Source organism: Pantherophis guttatus, chromosome 5 (genome assembly GCF_059756535.1).
Source record: "Pantherophis guttatus breed Tessera chromosome 5, ASM5975653v1, whole genome shotgun sequence".
Taxonomy (NCBI): Eukaryota; Metazoa; Chordata; class Lepidosauria; order Squamata; family Colubridae; genus Pantherophis; species Pantherophis guttatus.
Window position 1 is genome coordinate 48607784 of NC_142067.1, and position 18124 is coordinate 48625907.

General features: G+C 34.8%; 1 protein-coding gene across 4 annotated transcripts in view; it reads left to right on the forward strand.

The window, feature by feature from the left end:
- Positions 1-18124, forward strand: part of NCAM2 (neural cell adhesion molecule 2) — a 196892-nt gene that overhangs the window by 125775 nt on the left and 52993 nt on the right. For all 4 annotated transcript variants that reach the window (XM_034426183.3, XM_034426266.3, XM_034426347.3 and 1 more), the window contains exons 10-13: positions 2859-3046; positions 3449-3545; positions 12579-12752; positions 17101-17220. In XM_034426183.3, coding sequence (XP_034282074.2) covers positions 2859-3046; positions 3449-3545; positions 12579-12752; positions 17101-17220 — 579 coding nt within the window. The remainder of the gene's footprint in view (positions 1-2858; positions 3047-3448; positions 3546-12578; positions 12753-17100; positions 17221-18124) is intronic.

Genomic DNA, 18124 nt, shown 5'->3' on the forward strand with positions numbered 1-18124 from the left:
AACCTTTAACTCTTACTATTATTATTAAGTCTGATCCTAAAAATATTGCAACATTCAGCATGTTCTAGAATAACAGAGTTGGGAGGGACCTTGGAGGTCTTCTAGTCCAACCCCCTGCTTAGGCAGGAAATCCTATACCACTTCAGACAAATGGTTATCCAACATCTTAAAAATTTCCAGTTTTGGAGCATTCACAACTTCTGGAGGCAAATTGTTCCACTGATTAATTATTCTGTCAGAAAATTTCTCCGTAGTTCTAGGTTGGTTCTCTCCTCGATTACTTTCCATCCATTGCTTCTTATCCTTCCTTCAGGTGCTTTGGAAAATAGTTTGACTCCCTCTTCTTTGTGGCAACCCCTAGATATTAGAATACTGCTATCATGTCACCCCTAGTCCTTCTTTTCCTCAGACTAGACATACCCAGTTCCAGCAACCATTTTTTATATGTTTTAGCCTTCAGTCCCCTAATCATCTTTGTTGCTCTCCTCTGCATTCTTTCTAGAGTCTCAACATTTTTTTTTTTTACATCATGGCAACCAAAATTGGATGCAGTATTCCAAGTGTGGCCTTACCAAGGCATTTTAAAGTGGTATTAACACTTCAAGGGATCTTGATTCTATCCCTCTGTTTATGCAGCCTAGAACAGTTCTGACTTTTTTGGGAGCTGCAGCACACTGCTGGCTCATATTTAAGTGATTGTCCACTAGGACTCCAAGATCTCTCTCACAGTTACTACTATTGAGTGAGGTACCCCCTATACTGTACCTGTGCATTTTGTTTTGCTTGCCTAAATAATAGAACCTTACTTTTTTCACCAATGAATTTCATTTTGTTAGATAGTGTCCAATGTTCATGTCTGTCAAGATCCTTCTGTATCTTAAGCCTATCTTCTGGAGTGTTGGCTATTCCTGTCGCTTGGTGTTGAAATTTGATGACTTCCCCATCTATCCCCTCGTCCAAGTCATTGATGTAGATGTTGAAAATAATTGGGCCTAAAACAGAGCCTTGGGGTACCCCACTGCATACTTCCCTCCATGTTGATGCAGTTCCATTGAGGACTTTACGTTGAGTGTGGTTGATCAGCCACAAATCTATCTGGTGGTGATGTTGTCTAACCCACATTTTTCTATTTTATCAAGTAGTAGGTTATGGTCGACTTTATTTATTTCTAGATTGAGTTTAGCCACCTAAATGATCATGTTCACAATTATTAGCTATTAATTTTCCTGGATGGAATGGCTTAATTTCTGTAATTAATGCTCTGAATGGAGAATAGGTTATCTTGAAAGTATAACTAGTTCAAAATATGGTTTTCATCTCCTGATTAAGAGTGAAGATACTATTACTTCCTCCCTTCCTCCCCCTATTTTCCAATATGTGGCCTAGAAATAAACACTATGGTATATTATCATTGTAACTATGATTATGTACCATCTATTTCTATTTTGACCTTGCTTATTTTGTACTCATTTTGAACTACTTGTCATATTAGAAGCCATGACAACACTGCAATTTAACTGTCATAATAGTTCTTATATGCCAAAATTATAATAATTCAATTTGTTGCTAAACTTGGTACTTCAGTATAGTACATTTGATTCAATGACTTAAGCTCTTATTTTATTTTATTTATTGGATTCAAGCATATTTAGATATCTTACATCAGGATTATGAAGATCAACTTCAGGTGTTAATATATAATTTTGTACTTTTATTTCATTTTCTTTTCAAATTTTAGAAGGTTGATTAGAGGAAAAGGTCTATGCAGAAAAGTCAGTGGAATTATTATTGATGCTTTTTTGTTGTATTATTTACTTCACTATCCCTTTAACAAGTCATCATGATTGGACATAACAGGTATGAGGTAGTCTGTTCATGGACATTTTTTCAACTTAATTTAAATGTCAAAATCCCTAAACTATCCTGTGTTATAATTATTTCAAAACATTTCTTTATAGATTTTCCAACCTATAAACAGTCTTTAAACAATACAAATTTAGCATTGTCAATTATTTTGGGAACTTGACTGTAAGCACATTGTCATCATAGTTGGCTCCATATTTTCAAATATGTTTCCTGTAGAAGCACTGAAAGTTTGGTTCTAGGATGAATTCAACTCATACTAGGTAGTGAAAATTAATCACAATCTGTATTCCATCTTTGTGTATGTTCCTTCTGGGTTGCTTTTGTCTTTATTATTCTGATTATTTTATTTTACCTTTTATTTCATTTATTTTATTTTTTGCATCATCAACAGTTCCATAATTCACAAAATTTCTAAGTATATAAATAACTGCACTAGAAAGAATCAGCATCTGAAATGCTGTAAAAAAATAGCAGTCATTGACAGTGAAAATAAACAAAATACTTACATGCCCTCTGAAAGTTTAACAAAATAAGAGACAAATATGTTGTAGAAAGTATTCCTGAAAAAAAAAACCAGCCTGCCTTGTCATGGTTTTGGTGTGTGTGAGCCAAATAGATGCTCTTATGCATTAATAATTGCTCCCAGAACATGTTTAATTGTGGAAAATGCATAATGAAGTGCTTTAATTGCTATTCATTTTATTCACAGTTAAAATATTGCTAATCTGAATAGTTTACACCATTATAAATAGGATTTTGTCCATCTGAAAATAATTTATTTTATTATATTATAAAAGTAATAATTTCAAAGAGCAAATTATAATTGAAACTTTTGGTTATATTTCATGTATTATTAGGATGTGCGTAACATTTTAAACATTTAAAACAGTATTTTGATAAATCTAAGCAATTGACATGTCTTTATTAAACCAATCTATGTAATGTTAAATTAAGGCAAAGCAATAATATGCTTTTATAAATATGTGTTGCAGATGCTCCAATCTTTGTGTCAAATCAAACAATTTATTATTCTTGGGAAGGAAATCCCATCAACATAAGTTGCGATGTTCTGTCTAATCCAGCAGCATCTATCCAGTGGAGAAAAGGAAAATTGGTTTTACCTATAGAAAATACAACTCCTTTAAAGACTCATAGTAGTGAAAACAAATTGATATTAGAGGTAAGCTTCCAGTGATAACTTTGTACTTTCTTTGTTCAAGATATTTTTCCCTCACCATCATAAATATATTAATATTATTTATTAAAAATTCAGGCATATATTTTACCAGTTATCATTTATTTCAGATACTTTTGTATCACATCTATGGGCCCCCATCTCTAGTGAATTCAACCAATTGTAGTAAGGATTAATGATCCTTATTTATTATTTGCAAAGTTGCTGGTCACATGAAAAAATATTATGGATTATACTTAGAGATTATATGTACAGTTATTCAGGTCTGTCAATTTTATATAAAAACTGATGCATGCTTCTCTCTGTCTCTCTGTCCCCCCATCTTTCTGTCTCGCTCTCTGTCCCCCGCTCTCTTTCTCTTTCTCCCTCTCTCTCCTTTCTATAAAGATTGCTCCCACATCAGACATTGACTTTGGACATTACAACTGTACAGCCACAAATAGAATAGGGAAAAGATATCAGGAATATATCCTAGCCTTGGCTGGTAAGTAATTTATTTATATAAAAATAAATGTCTTGGATGATTTAAAAAATTCATTTCTATTCTTTAAGAAATGACACCTATTTTAGTGTACTAAAATAAAAGGAATGTAAAACATGATTTTAAAAGTTTCTTAACAAGGCCAAATATCAAACTAAGTGCAACCTTCCATATTTTGGAGATCATAGCTACAGTATCTGCAAAAGAAGTACTCACTTCTCTCCTTTCCTTTCTTGTCTCTGCACTCTGTTTTCTGTGTCCTTCAAATAAAGAAAATATAATCCACAATCTATAAAATCAACTTTTATATATTTACATACTTTAGTATGCTTCAGAACACTTTAATCTGTTTTATGTTTATGATAAAAATAAATTTAAATCCATACAATAAAACAATTAAAAAGAAATTAGTAAAAATATTTTTTAAAAAACTAATAATTCAGAACTCTAGTTATAGAATTTTTAAAAAAGATAATAAAATTTAAGTGTTTCAGCTCCTTGGGGAATAAATTAACTTTAAAACTTTAAACATTTTTTTTAAAAAAAACTAGGTTTTTACAGAGGACGCTTGATTCTATGTCACCATCAGACAAACCTATACCAACTGTAGTTGAATCACTTAGATTATCTTAGTAAGAAAGAGTTTATCCAAGTTTATCCAAGACCTACTTTTTTGTCCCAATTGAAGTTCATGAACTCCACAAAAATGCAGGTTCATGTGGACTACTTTGCCATAGGCCTTCTTAGAGGTTACCAATGTGTGTACAAGGTTTAAAGTTAATTTATTCTAGAAAGGAATATAGTTACTATATCAACTAAAATTAATAAAAGGGACTCTTGGCTGTTGACTCAATCTTGATAATCAAAGAAAGATTTGAGTTTATAAGTACCTCCCAACTGAGTGCTTTCTTCTTTGGAGAAATGTAATCCCATTCAGAAAAGGCAGATCTATCATCTCTCTGGCATTATGATACCTAATAGTGAAAACCACCAGAGAATTAGAGAATGGTGGAACATCATTAGTACAACTTTCTGTGACCTACAGGGAAATCAATTAAATCATTCTCAAGATGTGGCTATGCAGAAGCTTCTTAAAAACTTTCCAAATATTTATATTATACTTCCTGTTGTAGTAAAATTGTTTCTCCTTTCTTGAAGAAGGGAATCCTTTTTGCCAATTTCCTGGCATCTCCCAATTTTCCAAGGTTCTTTAAAGATAATTGACAGACTGAAATGGTATTCAGCCATTTCAGTATTTCAATGTACATTTCCTCAGGACCTAATGTTTTGAACACATTCAAATTATCTAGAATTTTTTTTTATCACATTTTTACTGACTTGCACCTTCTCCTGTTCCATTTGTTAACAATCTGATCTATCAAATCACTGCTGCTTCTGGCTGTAAAGACAAAGTCAAAAAAGGAATTGAATTCTTCTGCTTTCTCTTGGTGCTCTGTTAAGATGTTTCCATTTGAAGTAAGCAATGATCTCACTACTTCATTTGTTTTCTTCTTGCTGCTAGTATATTTGAAGAAAATATTGCTGGACTTTGCTTCTCTTGCTCTTCTTAGCTCATTTCCCCACCTTTGCCTTCCTGACCTAATTCCTACATTTCTGAGCTGAAGATTTGTCAACAATCTTGGTAATTAGATTATCCTTCCATTCCAATAAACATTGTCTTTAATCTCAACTCCTTCATGAATCTATTCTGTATATCCACTCAAATTGTATTTTTTGATGTCTTTTTCCCTCATTGATATTGTTGCAGAATGCATTATACTTAACTTTCCTTACAAGAAGGCCAAGCCAACCATAATATCTTTCCTTTAAGAATAAATCCCAAGGGCATATTCCTCACTATTTCTATTCGTTTATTAAAATCAGCCTTTCAAATATTCATGTCTTTGAGTTTTTTAAGTAAACTTTTTGAAATCAAGAACTTTAACTATGCATTCTTATTTATCCTCAAACTTTTATTTGTTGGTAAAGATAAAATCCATGACAGCATACCCCTTAATGGCCACCATTTTAATCCACCTTTTTAAAATATAATTTCAATTTATTATTCTTCATATGGTTATTATGAAATCACACAGGTATTTCAGGGAGCTACACCTGTCACAAAGATAGATATGGGTGTCAGCCTCATGCTGATAGCATTCAACTCCTCAGTTCATGATGATGTCTTCACATAGTTTAATGTAGATATTGAAAACCTGACCCTATAATAATTCCTATTAGTTCTTATTTCAAAGAGCAAGTGCTTCCACATGGTCATATCTGAAACATGAATGGAATTGAATGAAAGGCCCCATGGACTGAAGAAACCAATGATAAACCTTGAGAAAAAAGAGAATGTTGTGGTGGTGGGTGATTCCTTGCTGAGGGAAATCAAGTGGTTGTGAATACACTGATATGACATTGTAGGAGGTGTAATGTCTTCCAGGTGCCCATCTACAGGATGTGACAGGATGTTACCAAGACCAACTAAAGCCACGAACAACCATATGTTTTCTTTTTGATCCATGTGAGAATGAATGCCATGGAAACAGTGAAAAAATATATGGAGACCATGAGACATAGGGCAACAAATGAAGGAGATGGGAACAGTTCCAGTTACAGGAGATGGCAGAAGAAAATATAACATGAATCAACAACTGGCTATTCAGATAGTGTGACCAACAAAAGATTGAATTCTACAACAATGGTCTTAGTTTCAAAAAGAACTCCTGAGAAAAGATGGTTATGTGTTACAGGATACTACAATAAGAGGACCAAGATGATATTCAGAATATCAAATGTTTTTATATAAATGCACAGAATATGGAAAATAAACAAAATAATCAATTATCCTAATTCAGAAAGACAAATTTGACGTGGAAGCATCATTGAAACCTTATGGGATGATGATTAGCACATTACTGGAATACCAGAGCATAGTACTAGTTTACTGAAAAGGAACTGATCTAACAAACAGGCTCAGAATATCTATATTACACATACATGCAGCTACCCATCCACAAAGTCCTATTTGCTCAGAAATTTCAGAATCGATGGGCTGAAAATCTGTTTAAAGTTGTAAAAGGATTCAGAGAAACAAAAGTGAATTTATTGTAAGAGAATACAGTTACAGAGAATTGGACAGTCCAGAATCTGGACAGTCTAGAAATATGAATAAAGCCTTTCTGCTTCAGATTAGTAGTTTTCAAAGAGGTATATAATAGTTACACTGGAGAACATTTATTATTTTGACATCTGTTAAGAGTCAGAGATCCAGAAAGTTCTTATTCTTCTTACTGACAAATTTATTTTCGAGAAGATAAAAGAAAGAACAGGAGATATGCTACCTGGGATCTAAAACTCGCCAACCTGATTCAATCAACCTGATTCAAACATGAAAAAAGTGATCATATTATCTTTTAATCTATGACCTGTCTTTATTTGTGTCAAAAATACTTACAAAGCTAACTGAAGATGCCTTTGGTTTGAAAGGATTTCCTGGTGACAATGCTGTTGCCCTTGGGGTGTTTGATTGTGAAAACGAATGCAGTCTTCGGGGACACTGCTTTCATGTCTCCCTCGTTCTATAATATCAGAAAGCAAGAAGACTCAGGGCTTTATGCTACACTTCAGAGGGATTTTTTGATGAAATTCCAGAAAAGTTGCTTCAGCTTAATAGTTTAAATCCTAATGAAGAAAAATGTCCAGGAGGGATGAGAAATCCTATAAAACAGGATACTTAAATTACAATTACATCACGTGGGAAGAAAAAAAAACCAAAGGAATAAAAAAGGTAGCATGGATATATGCAGAACTCACTAAACTGCTGAAGAGAAAAGGGACATGAAAAAGAAACAGAAGAGGAACATAACCAAAGAGGAATTCAAAATAGATTCCAGAAATTATATAAACTCTGTCAGAAAGGTTAAAATTTAGTGTAAGATGAAGGGCTTGTGACAGATAAACAATAAAAAATAAAGGGTTCTGTTGGGTATGAAAAGGAAAATAAAGAAGGTGTAGATCTATTGCAGGACAAAAGTGATAAATTGGTAATGGGTGACAGTAAGGAAGAATTTTCTTAACTTTATTATAGACAAAGAGAAGGTAGTTAAGAGATAATAAATTTAAATGAATTCAAGACTCAAATGCCATATAGATTATATTATTTTATTTTATTTTATTAAATTTCTATACTGCCCTTCTCCCGAAGTATTCGGGGTGGTGTACAGCCAGAAATAAAACCATGACAATAGAAAAATTAAAAACGAGTTAAAACAATTAAATCAATTGGCCGAAAATTCTAATAAAACAACCCATTAAAAATAGTAAAAATATTATTATTATTTAGGCCAGCCCTGCTTGTTGGAATAGTAATGTTTTTAGGGCACGGCGAAAGGTACGCAGCTCAGTAATCCTACGAATCTCCGGGGGCAGCTCATTCCAGAGTGTAGGGGCCCCCACAGAGAATGCTCTCCCCCTGGGGGTCGTCAGCCGGCATTGTCTAGCTGATGGCACCCGGAGGAGCCTCTCTCTGTGGGAGCGTACCAGTCGATGGGAGGCTATCGGTGGCAGAAGGCGGTCTCATAGATACCCAGGGCCCATGCCATGGAGTGCTTTAAAGGTGGCAACCAACATCTTGAATCGCACCCGGAAGACCACCGGGAGCCAGGGCAGCTCACGCAGGAGCAGTGTTACATGGGAGCTGTGGGTCGCTCCCATAATTACCCGCGTGGCCACATTCTGGACCAGTTGGAGCCTCCGGGTGCTCTTCAAGGGGAGCCCCATGTAGAGAGTTTTACAATAGTCAAGACGGGAAGTGATGAGGGTGTGAGTGACTGTACGTAAGGAGTCCCGATCCAGAAAGGGACGCAACTGGTAAATCAGGCGAACCTGATAAAAAGCCCCCCTGGCCACAGCCATCAGATGGTCTTCTAAGGACAGCTGCGAGTCCAGGAGGACACCCAAGTTGCGAGCCCTATCTGAGGGTGTCAAGATCTCACCCCCAATAGTCAGTGATAGGTTCAACTGACTATGACGTGACACCAGAAACCACAGCCTCTTGGTCTTGAAAAGGTTAAGTCTGAGCTTGTTCCTCCCCATCCAGATCCGTACGGCTTCCAGGCACTGGGACATCACTTCAAGGGCATCATTGGGGTGGCCTGGGGTGGAAATGTACAGCTGAGTGTCATCAGCGTACTCGTGGAAATCCACCCCGAAGCCACGGATGATCTCACCCAGCAGGTTCACATAAATGTTGAACAGGAGGGGTGAGAGGACCGACCCCTGTAGCACCCCACAGACTAGGCGCCCTGGGGTCAACCTCTGCCTCCCTGCCAACACAGACTGTGTATGGCCGGAGAGGAAGGAGGCGAACCACCACATAACGGTGCCCCCCACTCCTAACTCCTCCAGCCGGCGCAGCATGACACCATGGTCGATGGTATCAAAAGCTGCTGAGAGATCTAACAGGACCAGGACAGAGGAACAGCCCCTGTCCCGAGCCCTCCAGAGATCATCGACCAATGCAACCAAGGCCGTTTACATGCTATACCCAGGCCTGAAACCCGACTGGAACAGATCCAGATAATCCACTTCATCCAGGTGCTAAGGAAGCTGTCATGACACCACACTCTCAACAACCTTTGCCACAAAACAAAGGTTGGAGACAGGACGATAATTTGATAAAACAGCCAGGTCCAGGGAAGGCTTCTTGAGGAGGGGCCTCACCACCGCCTCTTTCAAAGTGGTGGGAAAGAAACCCTCACTCAAAGAAGCGTTAACAATCCCCTGGAGCCAGCCTCGTGTAACCTCCCGGGAAGCCAGCACCAACCAGGAGGGACACGGGTCTAGCAAACATGTGGTCGCATTCAGCCTACCCAAGACACTGTCCACTTTCTCTGGAGTCATAAATTCAAACTCCTCCCAGCTAACATTCTCAAGACCTACCTCCGTCATCCCATCTGAACCCATCCAGTCGGAGTCCAACCCCTGTCGAATCTGAGCGATTTTGTCATGCAGATATTGCACAATGTCCTCAGCCCTACCCTGCAAGGGGTCTTCCTGCGCTCCCGTATGGAGAAGGGAGTGGGTCACCCTAAACAGGGCGGCTGAGCGGTTATCCGCAGACCCAGAGTGGGAAAATAATTAATTTTTGCCGCTTTGAGCGCCACTAGGTAGGTCTTAATATGAGACCTCACCAGTGTTCAGTTAGATTCGGAACGGCTGGCCCTCCAACCGCTCTCCAGGTGTCTTTTCTGGCGCTTCAACTCTCTCAGCTCCTCGGAGAACCAAGGAGCCAATTGAGATCGGCATCGAGTCAGAGACCGCAAAGGCATGACGCGGCCTCTTAGGATGCAAGGGGTTAATTAATTGGACTAATTTAAAGGAATTCAGGATCCCAGATTATTGGAGGAAGTACTAGAGACGATCACAGAACCATCTTTGGGAAATCATGAAGGATTCATGAGATTTCAAAAAACAGGAAGAGAACAAATATCTTCCCATCTTCAAAAAAGAAAATTTGAAGGAGCCAGGAAGCTACAGATTTTTCAGCCTAACATCTATATTGCCTAATGTCATCAAACTGGCTGTGAAAATTTTTTTTGTGAGAACTTGTATAGAACTTGTATAGACATACTATGACTAAAAGAAGGCTCACACATTTGTCATAAACAGATGATGCCAGGCTAAACCTATTTCCTTCTTTGACACATTAGGTGACAGACTGGAAGAATATTATAGATGTGGTATACCTGGACCTCAATAAAGTCTTTGAAAAGTACAACACAATATTTTTCTTCATAAAATATTAAAGTGGACCTAGATGATAACACCATAAGATGGATATGTGGAATGATCTCACTCAAAGCATGCTAGTTAATGTTTTTTTGTTTTTGTTTTTTTAATTTGATTTATATGCCACCCTTCTCCGGAGACTCAGGGCGGCTTACAATGCGTTATGCAATAGCCTTCATACTTTTTTTATTTATACAAAGTCAGCTTATTGCCCCCACAAACTGGGTCCTCATTTAACCTACCTTAGAAAGGATGGAAGGCTGAGTCAACCTTGAGCCTGGTAAGATTCGAACCTGCAGTAATTGCAGGCAGCTGTTTTAATAACAGGGTACTTCAGACCACTGTATTACCAAGGCTACTTGGTTCCACTTCATCTTGGAGAAAAGTACTAAATCTGTAGGTCTCTGCCATAAGCTCCATGCAACAGTTCCTTTTGTTTGTTTGTTTGATCAATGACTTGGATAGGCAATTGAGGGGACTCTTCTAAAGTTTGCACATGACATAAATTTGGAGGGGTGACTAATATTTTAAATAAAAGACCTAAGTCCCTATTTTATTTGAGAATAGGTTTAAGAAAGGAAGTTTAAGAGAAAAAAAAATAAAAGTTACATGGTATATTTCGATCAAGGTAGTAACAATATATGGCAGGGTCGTTGAACTTGCATTGTCACATCAGCGTCACGTGACGTATCAGGACTTTTTCCCCCTTCGCTAAACCTGGCAGGGGCGGGGACAGCACATGATGCATTTGGCCTGCAGACTGTGAGTTTGACACCTTTGATATATGGCAAACACGTAGAATATGAGATAATGTGCTTGACAGTAGTACATGTAAAAGGGAACTATATGTCCCTGTTGACCACAAATTAAAGATGAATTAGCTATATAAATTGGAGCAAGTTAAGAGATGGATTATTAAAATGATGAAGTGTACAAGGAAATGCTACAGTATCTAGTCAAATATGGCATAGGTAATATATGATTGCCTCTTCAAATACTGAAGAGTTGTCATACAGTTGTCTGTAGAATGGACATATATTTTACTGCATTATGGATCAAGTCCAGAACCAATGGGTTGAAATGACATGTTAGATGTGAGGAACACTACAAGTTGTCAATAGTTGAACAATGAAGCAGTGAGTGGTTCTTCCAGGGTCTTCAGAGGTTTATTGGTTATCTTGCAGACATGGCTTAATTGAGCCCTCACTCTGATTGAGAAAAGTTCATTATTTTTAATAGTTGCATTATTTCAAGACTGTATTGTTTTAATAACAGTTCTATAAAATAAAAATAAGTGTATCATTATTTTAATAATAATAATTTGCATACTCTTTTATTTGGTATTGGTAGTATATTTGACCTCCTCCTACTGTAGAGGTTCACTGATTATACTTCAGAATTAGTAATCAGTTAAGAGCTGATTTAACTTCTAATCTTCTAATACTAGAGATTCTTGTAAGTAGGGTATATCTTCTAAGGCTTCTTGGATGTTGACATCTACTATATAGTATTTCTGTATATTCCTCCATCTTTATTTGATCTCTTTCAATAAATTACCATCTATCCGATGGAGTTCTTTAGCATATTAATTCAAGTTTAGAACCTCCTTTTGAGTTCAGAGATGTTTTGGAAGATTTCCATTGTTTTCCCATGTCTGTTTCATCTTCCAAAATTTCAAAAAATCCTAAAACATTCTATGACAATAAAAATGAGTTTAGTATACTCTGATTTTCAAAGTATACTAAAAATACCAAATTAAATATAGTTTTAGTGTTTTATTGTAATTTTTTTTCCTGTAAATCTTTTATAGTGTAAACTTCTATGATTTTAATCTTATTTACTTGACTTTCTTAAATGTAATTTAAAGGACCAAAATGAATGAATTTGCTGCAACACTTACCTAGGAAAAATTAAATAAAATGTAAAAAAAAACCTTTAAATTTAGAAGAGTTTGCATTAATAAAAAGTAAATGTATGCATTTTATTTATTTAAATGGTAACATAAAGTTGAACCTAGATATATAAATCTTAGCATACAGTTTTGCATTAAACTTCTATCCAAAGGATTTTAGCCTCAAAAAAAGCTAACTTTCCTACAGACCCGATTTTCAACTGTTCAATGTACTGATCAGTTTTGCTTATTTAATACTGTTAATATTTTCACCATGTAATAAAATAACTTACTCTTTATTGTTTCATGTATTGACTAATTTTATCATATGTTCCTTAATATTTCCCCAGATGTACCATCCAGTCCACATGGAGTGAAAATTGTAGATGTATCACAGACTTTTGCTAAAGTATCTTTTAATAAACCAGATTCTCATGGAGGGGTCCCGATTCATCATTACCAAGTGGATGTAAAAGAAGTCACTTCAGAAACATGGAAAGTTGTTCTTTCACATGCAGTTCAGAGTAAGTATATAATAAGAAAAAAAAAGGATGACTCTTAAAATAATTAGTCAGTTTCAATACATTTATATATTTTAGGAACAATTAGTTTTTTTTCCTGGAATGTCATTTTCAAATTCTTTTCAACAGGAGGAAGACTATAACTCTACTTTCCATTTTTCCTTTTAAGGTCAAAAACAAAGTATCCCTTCAGATCCTAGATGTTCCTTCTATAGTGTCATTAATAAAAAGATATTTTAAAATTACAAACATTTCCATGCTATGTGTGAACACTCTTCATTATTACATACACTATACATACACTATTTCATTCAGCTCCTAGAAATAATTAGACAGACTCTGTTTCAAGAAATGTTATCGAATATGTGCAAAATGACTTTGCAAAAAAAAAAAAAAAGGTGAATATATATTCCATCTCATGTAATGCAGAATTTAAAAATGTATGTTGGAATATTGACTGGGCTTTCTTTTTTTGTACTTATTTGCAGTGGTACTAAATCAAGTGAAGACAAGTGGTTTTTTGTCCTGTATAAACGAATATAATAATATTAAAAAGGGAATCTGACAAAGTACCCAATTTATGATGTAGATAAAAAGTCTCCCAATCCTATTCCAATATTTTAACCAATGCATGCCTCCATTTAGAATACCTGTCATTTAAAATATTGATTTTCCAGCGTTGTATTACTCATAAGGATTTAGCACAAGTAGAGAAAGCTCCCCATTTCAAAACATCCTCAGACTTGTGAAAAACAATTAGGATCTTCATTCATTGATTAAATGATCTTATATATCATCAAATTTACTGACTCCCTGAAGCTTATATCAATAAGACAACCATAAACAACTATATATATATATACGAAAATAACACAAAATCAATGATAAGTAGGGCAAAGGAATAAAGACCAACCACAATAAACCAGTTACCAAATAAACAACAGTCCATTAAAGGTCTCTCAAAATAGTTCAGTCTTAATGGCATTCTGGAAGGTGCCAGTCTAATTTCTGAGGCTACAATATTTTAAAAAATGCCTAAAATTCTATACTTCATACAATGTCTGGATGTGAGAAAGAGGATAAACTTCACAGAACTTTGCCCTGAAAGATCGGTATGATAACTACCATGTCAATTACATATAGAAATACGCAGTGTTTAAAAAAATGAGCTTGAGAAAGTTGATTCAAGAAATATTTGGAATTTCTAAGATTTTAACATTTTATATTTGTAAAATGGACAAATTAATATAAATTGATAATAGTAATATTTTGTACCATTTTTTCATATTTCATCCATTGAAGCAGTATCCAAAGATTGAAATTTGATGCCCAAGCTTATAGAGATAAAATGATTTTTATGATTCTATGTGTCTAATCAAATTGAGCAGTGTATTACAATAAGTGTAATAAATGAGAGTGAAATCATTAATTTCCAGTTTGATAGCAGAGACATGATACAGTTTCTAAAAGCTACATCATTCCCACACACGCAGTCAAAAGTATGATTCTGGTATGTAAACAGTACCTTTATCATAGCAAAGTAATAACTCAAGAAGACCAATGAAACAATGAAATATTTGAAGGTGTAAAATGCACAAGAAGAAAACAACAGCAAACTTCCTCTTCCTGGATATCCTCAACAGTAGAGGAAACAATGGCAACCACAAACCCAAGACTATTGGAAAGCAATCCATGCTAACCAAGTGCTCCACTTCCAAGCTAACTATTTATCCCCCCAGAAAAGGACATATGTAAGAATGCTATTCAGATGAGCACAAGCACTCTGGAACAACAGAAATAGGAAACAGATCACTTATACAACATCTTACAACATAATGTTGTAAACTTGTACTTTATCAAAAAATGCTTGACTACACAACCCACTACAGTGCAACCAATGCAATCTGTAAAAAGGATTACACTCTTATACATCAAAAATATCTTAGAAATGACCAACAGATTGCTATAATCATGTAGGATCACACTGTAGCATACAAACTAACTAAAGCCCTCCAAAACATTTTAAACAAATTAAAAGACTCAGTAGCCCAAGGGGTGGGGGGGGGACCAGGAGTCATCTGTAACTTGCAGTGCAAGGATTGCAACAGCGCTATGTAGGACTGATAGACAGAAGACTATCATAACACATCCAGGAACCCCACTTAGCTATTAGAAGAATGACAAAAAATCCTTAATCTCACACTACTTGAACAGACTCAACTACAGTTTCAATTGGAAAAGTATTAGCATTTTAGACCAAGCCAAAATCAAAAATTCTAGGAAATTCCTGAACGCTTGGCATTCAGACAAGTTCTTTAGATTTTCAAATTATAACTGGGGAATGCCAAAATTCTTTCTCTTAGTCTTCAGCTATTCAATTGCATTTCAACACTTTTCCTAACCTTAGATGGCAGGGTACCATTCACTATAAAATTAAAGAGATTATAGTTGTCTGGTTGATTATTTTTTTGACAGATAATACTGTTATGCTCCTGACTGACACATTTTCAGACATGTTAGAAGATGAGCAGATTCACTAGAAGTTCAGAGCTACAATAGCCCTGATGCAGCAGCAGCAGCTCCCTTAGCATTGGGATGGCCCACTGGACAGTGTTAAAGTCATAATTAAGAACTACTACTCTAGATGGTACTGAAAAATAAACATGGTCTTTGTTTAGAAACCATTTTTTTTCATTTTTAATCAATTAAATGCACATTTTGAATATCTTCTACTCAGTAATAACTAACAGCATTTTTACTGACTAATATTGTAAATGAATAATTTTTGTTTTGAAATTCAGCAGTATTTTCAGAAGTTGTTATTCATTGCTTATTATTGTATATTTTTATCTTTGGAAGAATATTGATAACTTTTTGACCACTAGGTAAAAATTGTGAACAGTTATCCCCCCTTCTCTTTTAATATGGTGATTTCCAGAAAAATAGCTCTTAGACATCCATAATTTTTGTGATTAATATCTGTAAAAATGGCATGTCTTTTGAGTTGTTCCTGTTTACAAATCTGCATTCTTATTTTTATAAATATCTGCTTTTGTAATCTCACTACCAGAGGAGTTGTTTCTTCCTTTTTCCCAAAGTGGTTATTTATTTGTTGTTATTTTGACAGAAATAGAATATAAATTATACATGACTTTACGTAAGACACATGAAATATTTTAGTAGAATATGTGCAGCTGCAAGCACATTACAAAACATAAATATCAGTTGTTCTTATTCCAGTCAGGTGCCAATAGAATTATAGAAAAATATAGTATGTCCCGGATTGATGGTAGATGTAAACAGTGGCAGAGGTAAATTTATGCTATATTTCCAGTCAAATTTTCCAATACTATGTTCTCCCAGGTCCCACAATTATTACTTTTTTAAAAAAGATTTTCTTGGACAGAGAAATGGAAATAAATATTGATCTAAGTTTAGAACAATACTGTGATATTTTTTTCAGCATCTCTTTCTCAAAGTATAATGTTAGATAAACTTAATGAGTCTTCAGTGTGATAAGCAGATTGTTATACAAGCTTAACTACTTTCTATATTTCTTTTCTTTTACCACCCAGTTTACTCTCTTGGGGGGGCAAACCATTTGTAAACCTATGAGCATACCTGAGAGTGGGAGCTGAACCTCAGCAAAAGCAGTGAAGAAATAAATCATTGAATGAAATGCATGATAGGGATAAGGGAAGCCTAGCACCTAATGAACTGCATCTTATGCAGCATCTCAAATCCTGTGCTACATCCATCCTACTAGGATGAGAGTCAGAGAGCAAGAGCTCCATGTCTATGTATCTGCAGACAAATACAGAATGAAGACCCCGAGTTTATCAATCTCATAGACAAAGATTAGGCAGAGTAAATGAGGAGCAGAGTAAATTACTATCTATACCTCTTTATCCCTTCTCAATATTTTAACAGCCATGAAATAGTCATTCATTTCAAACCAAGCATATTAATTCACCCATAGTTTCTTCTTAATGTAGTTATAAATAGCACAGCCATATTTACCTAGGTATTGAATACGTCTGGAGTAATACCAAGGTATTATGCATTTCCTGTCACTTATATGTGCATTAACTAAGGAACTGGATAACAGTATGTTTGCACTTTATATTTGTTAAATAGCTTGTAGTTACAACTGGATGCATTATTTACACCTTCTTGTGCACACAACATATCTTATGAACGACTATTTTTTTCTTCCAAATAAAAAAGAATGTATTGAGTCTCGATGTTAACCTTGTGAAATAAATGAAGCAGAACCGTTACAACCAAATGTGTCCCTTTTCACATAAAATATTCTTTTTTTTAAATAAAGCTTTTCTTCATTTTCTCTTAGCTATGGTTATTCTCAGCAATCTGGAACCAAATACAACATATGAAATAAAAGTTGCTGCTGTAAATGGAAAAGGGCAAGGAGAATATAGTAAAATTGAGATATTTCAGACTTTACCAGTTCGTAAGTAATTTATTATTATTTGCCCTGTGGGTAAAATAAGGTACTTTAAGTCACATTGATTAAAATAAAATTATTGGTGTTCATTTTTAGATTTCATATGGCATGTACCTTTATGCATCACAAGTAAAATTTGACACAACTTAATGATACTCCTGAATTTGTTTATGACTGTCTGATAATTCAGCATAAATATGATACATGAAGTAACTGAATTGTCGCTGTTCTGAAAGTAATTCTGAATTTCACAATTCAGTTCCAAATATTGATGCTCATTTTTTAAAAAAAAAAATTGACTGTAGAAATTACAAGATTGAATAGACTACTGCTTTAATTATATAGGAATCAATTGAATCTGAGTGAAGTATTTATTTAAATTATATTGCTATATGGTAGTTTCTTAAAACACTTTATATGTACTTCAATTATTAATATATATGTGCATGCATACAAACAGAGACATAGACACACACACATGCAGAGTAAAATTTCTGAACAATAGATTTTATTTTAAAAAATAGATTATTTGCCAAAACAAGGATCCAATCCTTTTTCCCATATTAAATTAAATTTATGGAGAAATCATAACTGACAATATTTACAGCTACAATATGTATTACCCACATTATTTTCAGCTCCTGAGACATCCAAGATACTGGATTAACATGCTAAACTTTTAAAAAAAAAAACCTATTAGATTTTTCCTATCAATACATTTGATATGTAGATGTTAAGAGTTGATGGAATAAAGAATTAAAGGCTCCTATATTGGTTAAACAATAGTAGAGTGATTTTACTTTTATAGAAGGAATGTTTGATTATGATTCATAGAATATCACAAAAATAATATTCAGATTTTTTTACACTTCATGACATCTGTAATGTATAGATTCTAATCTGTATAAGT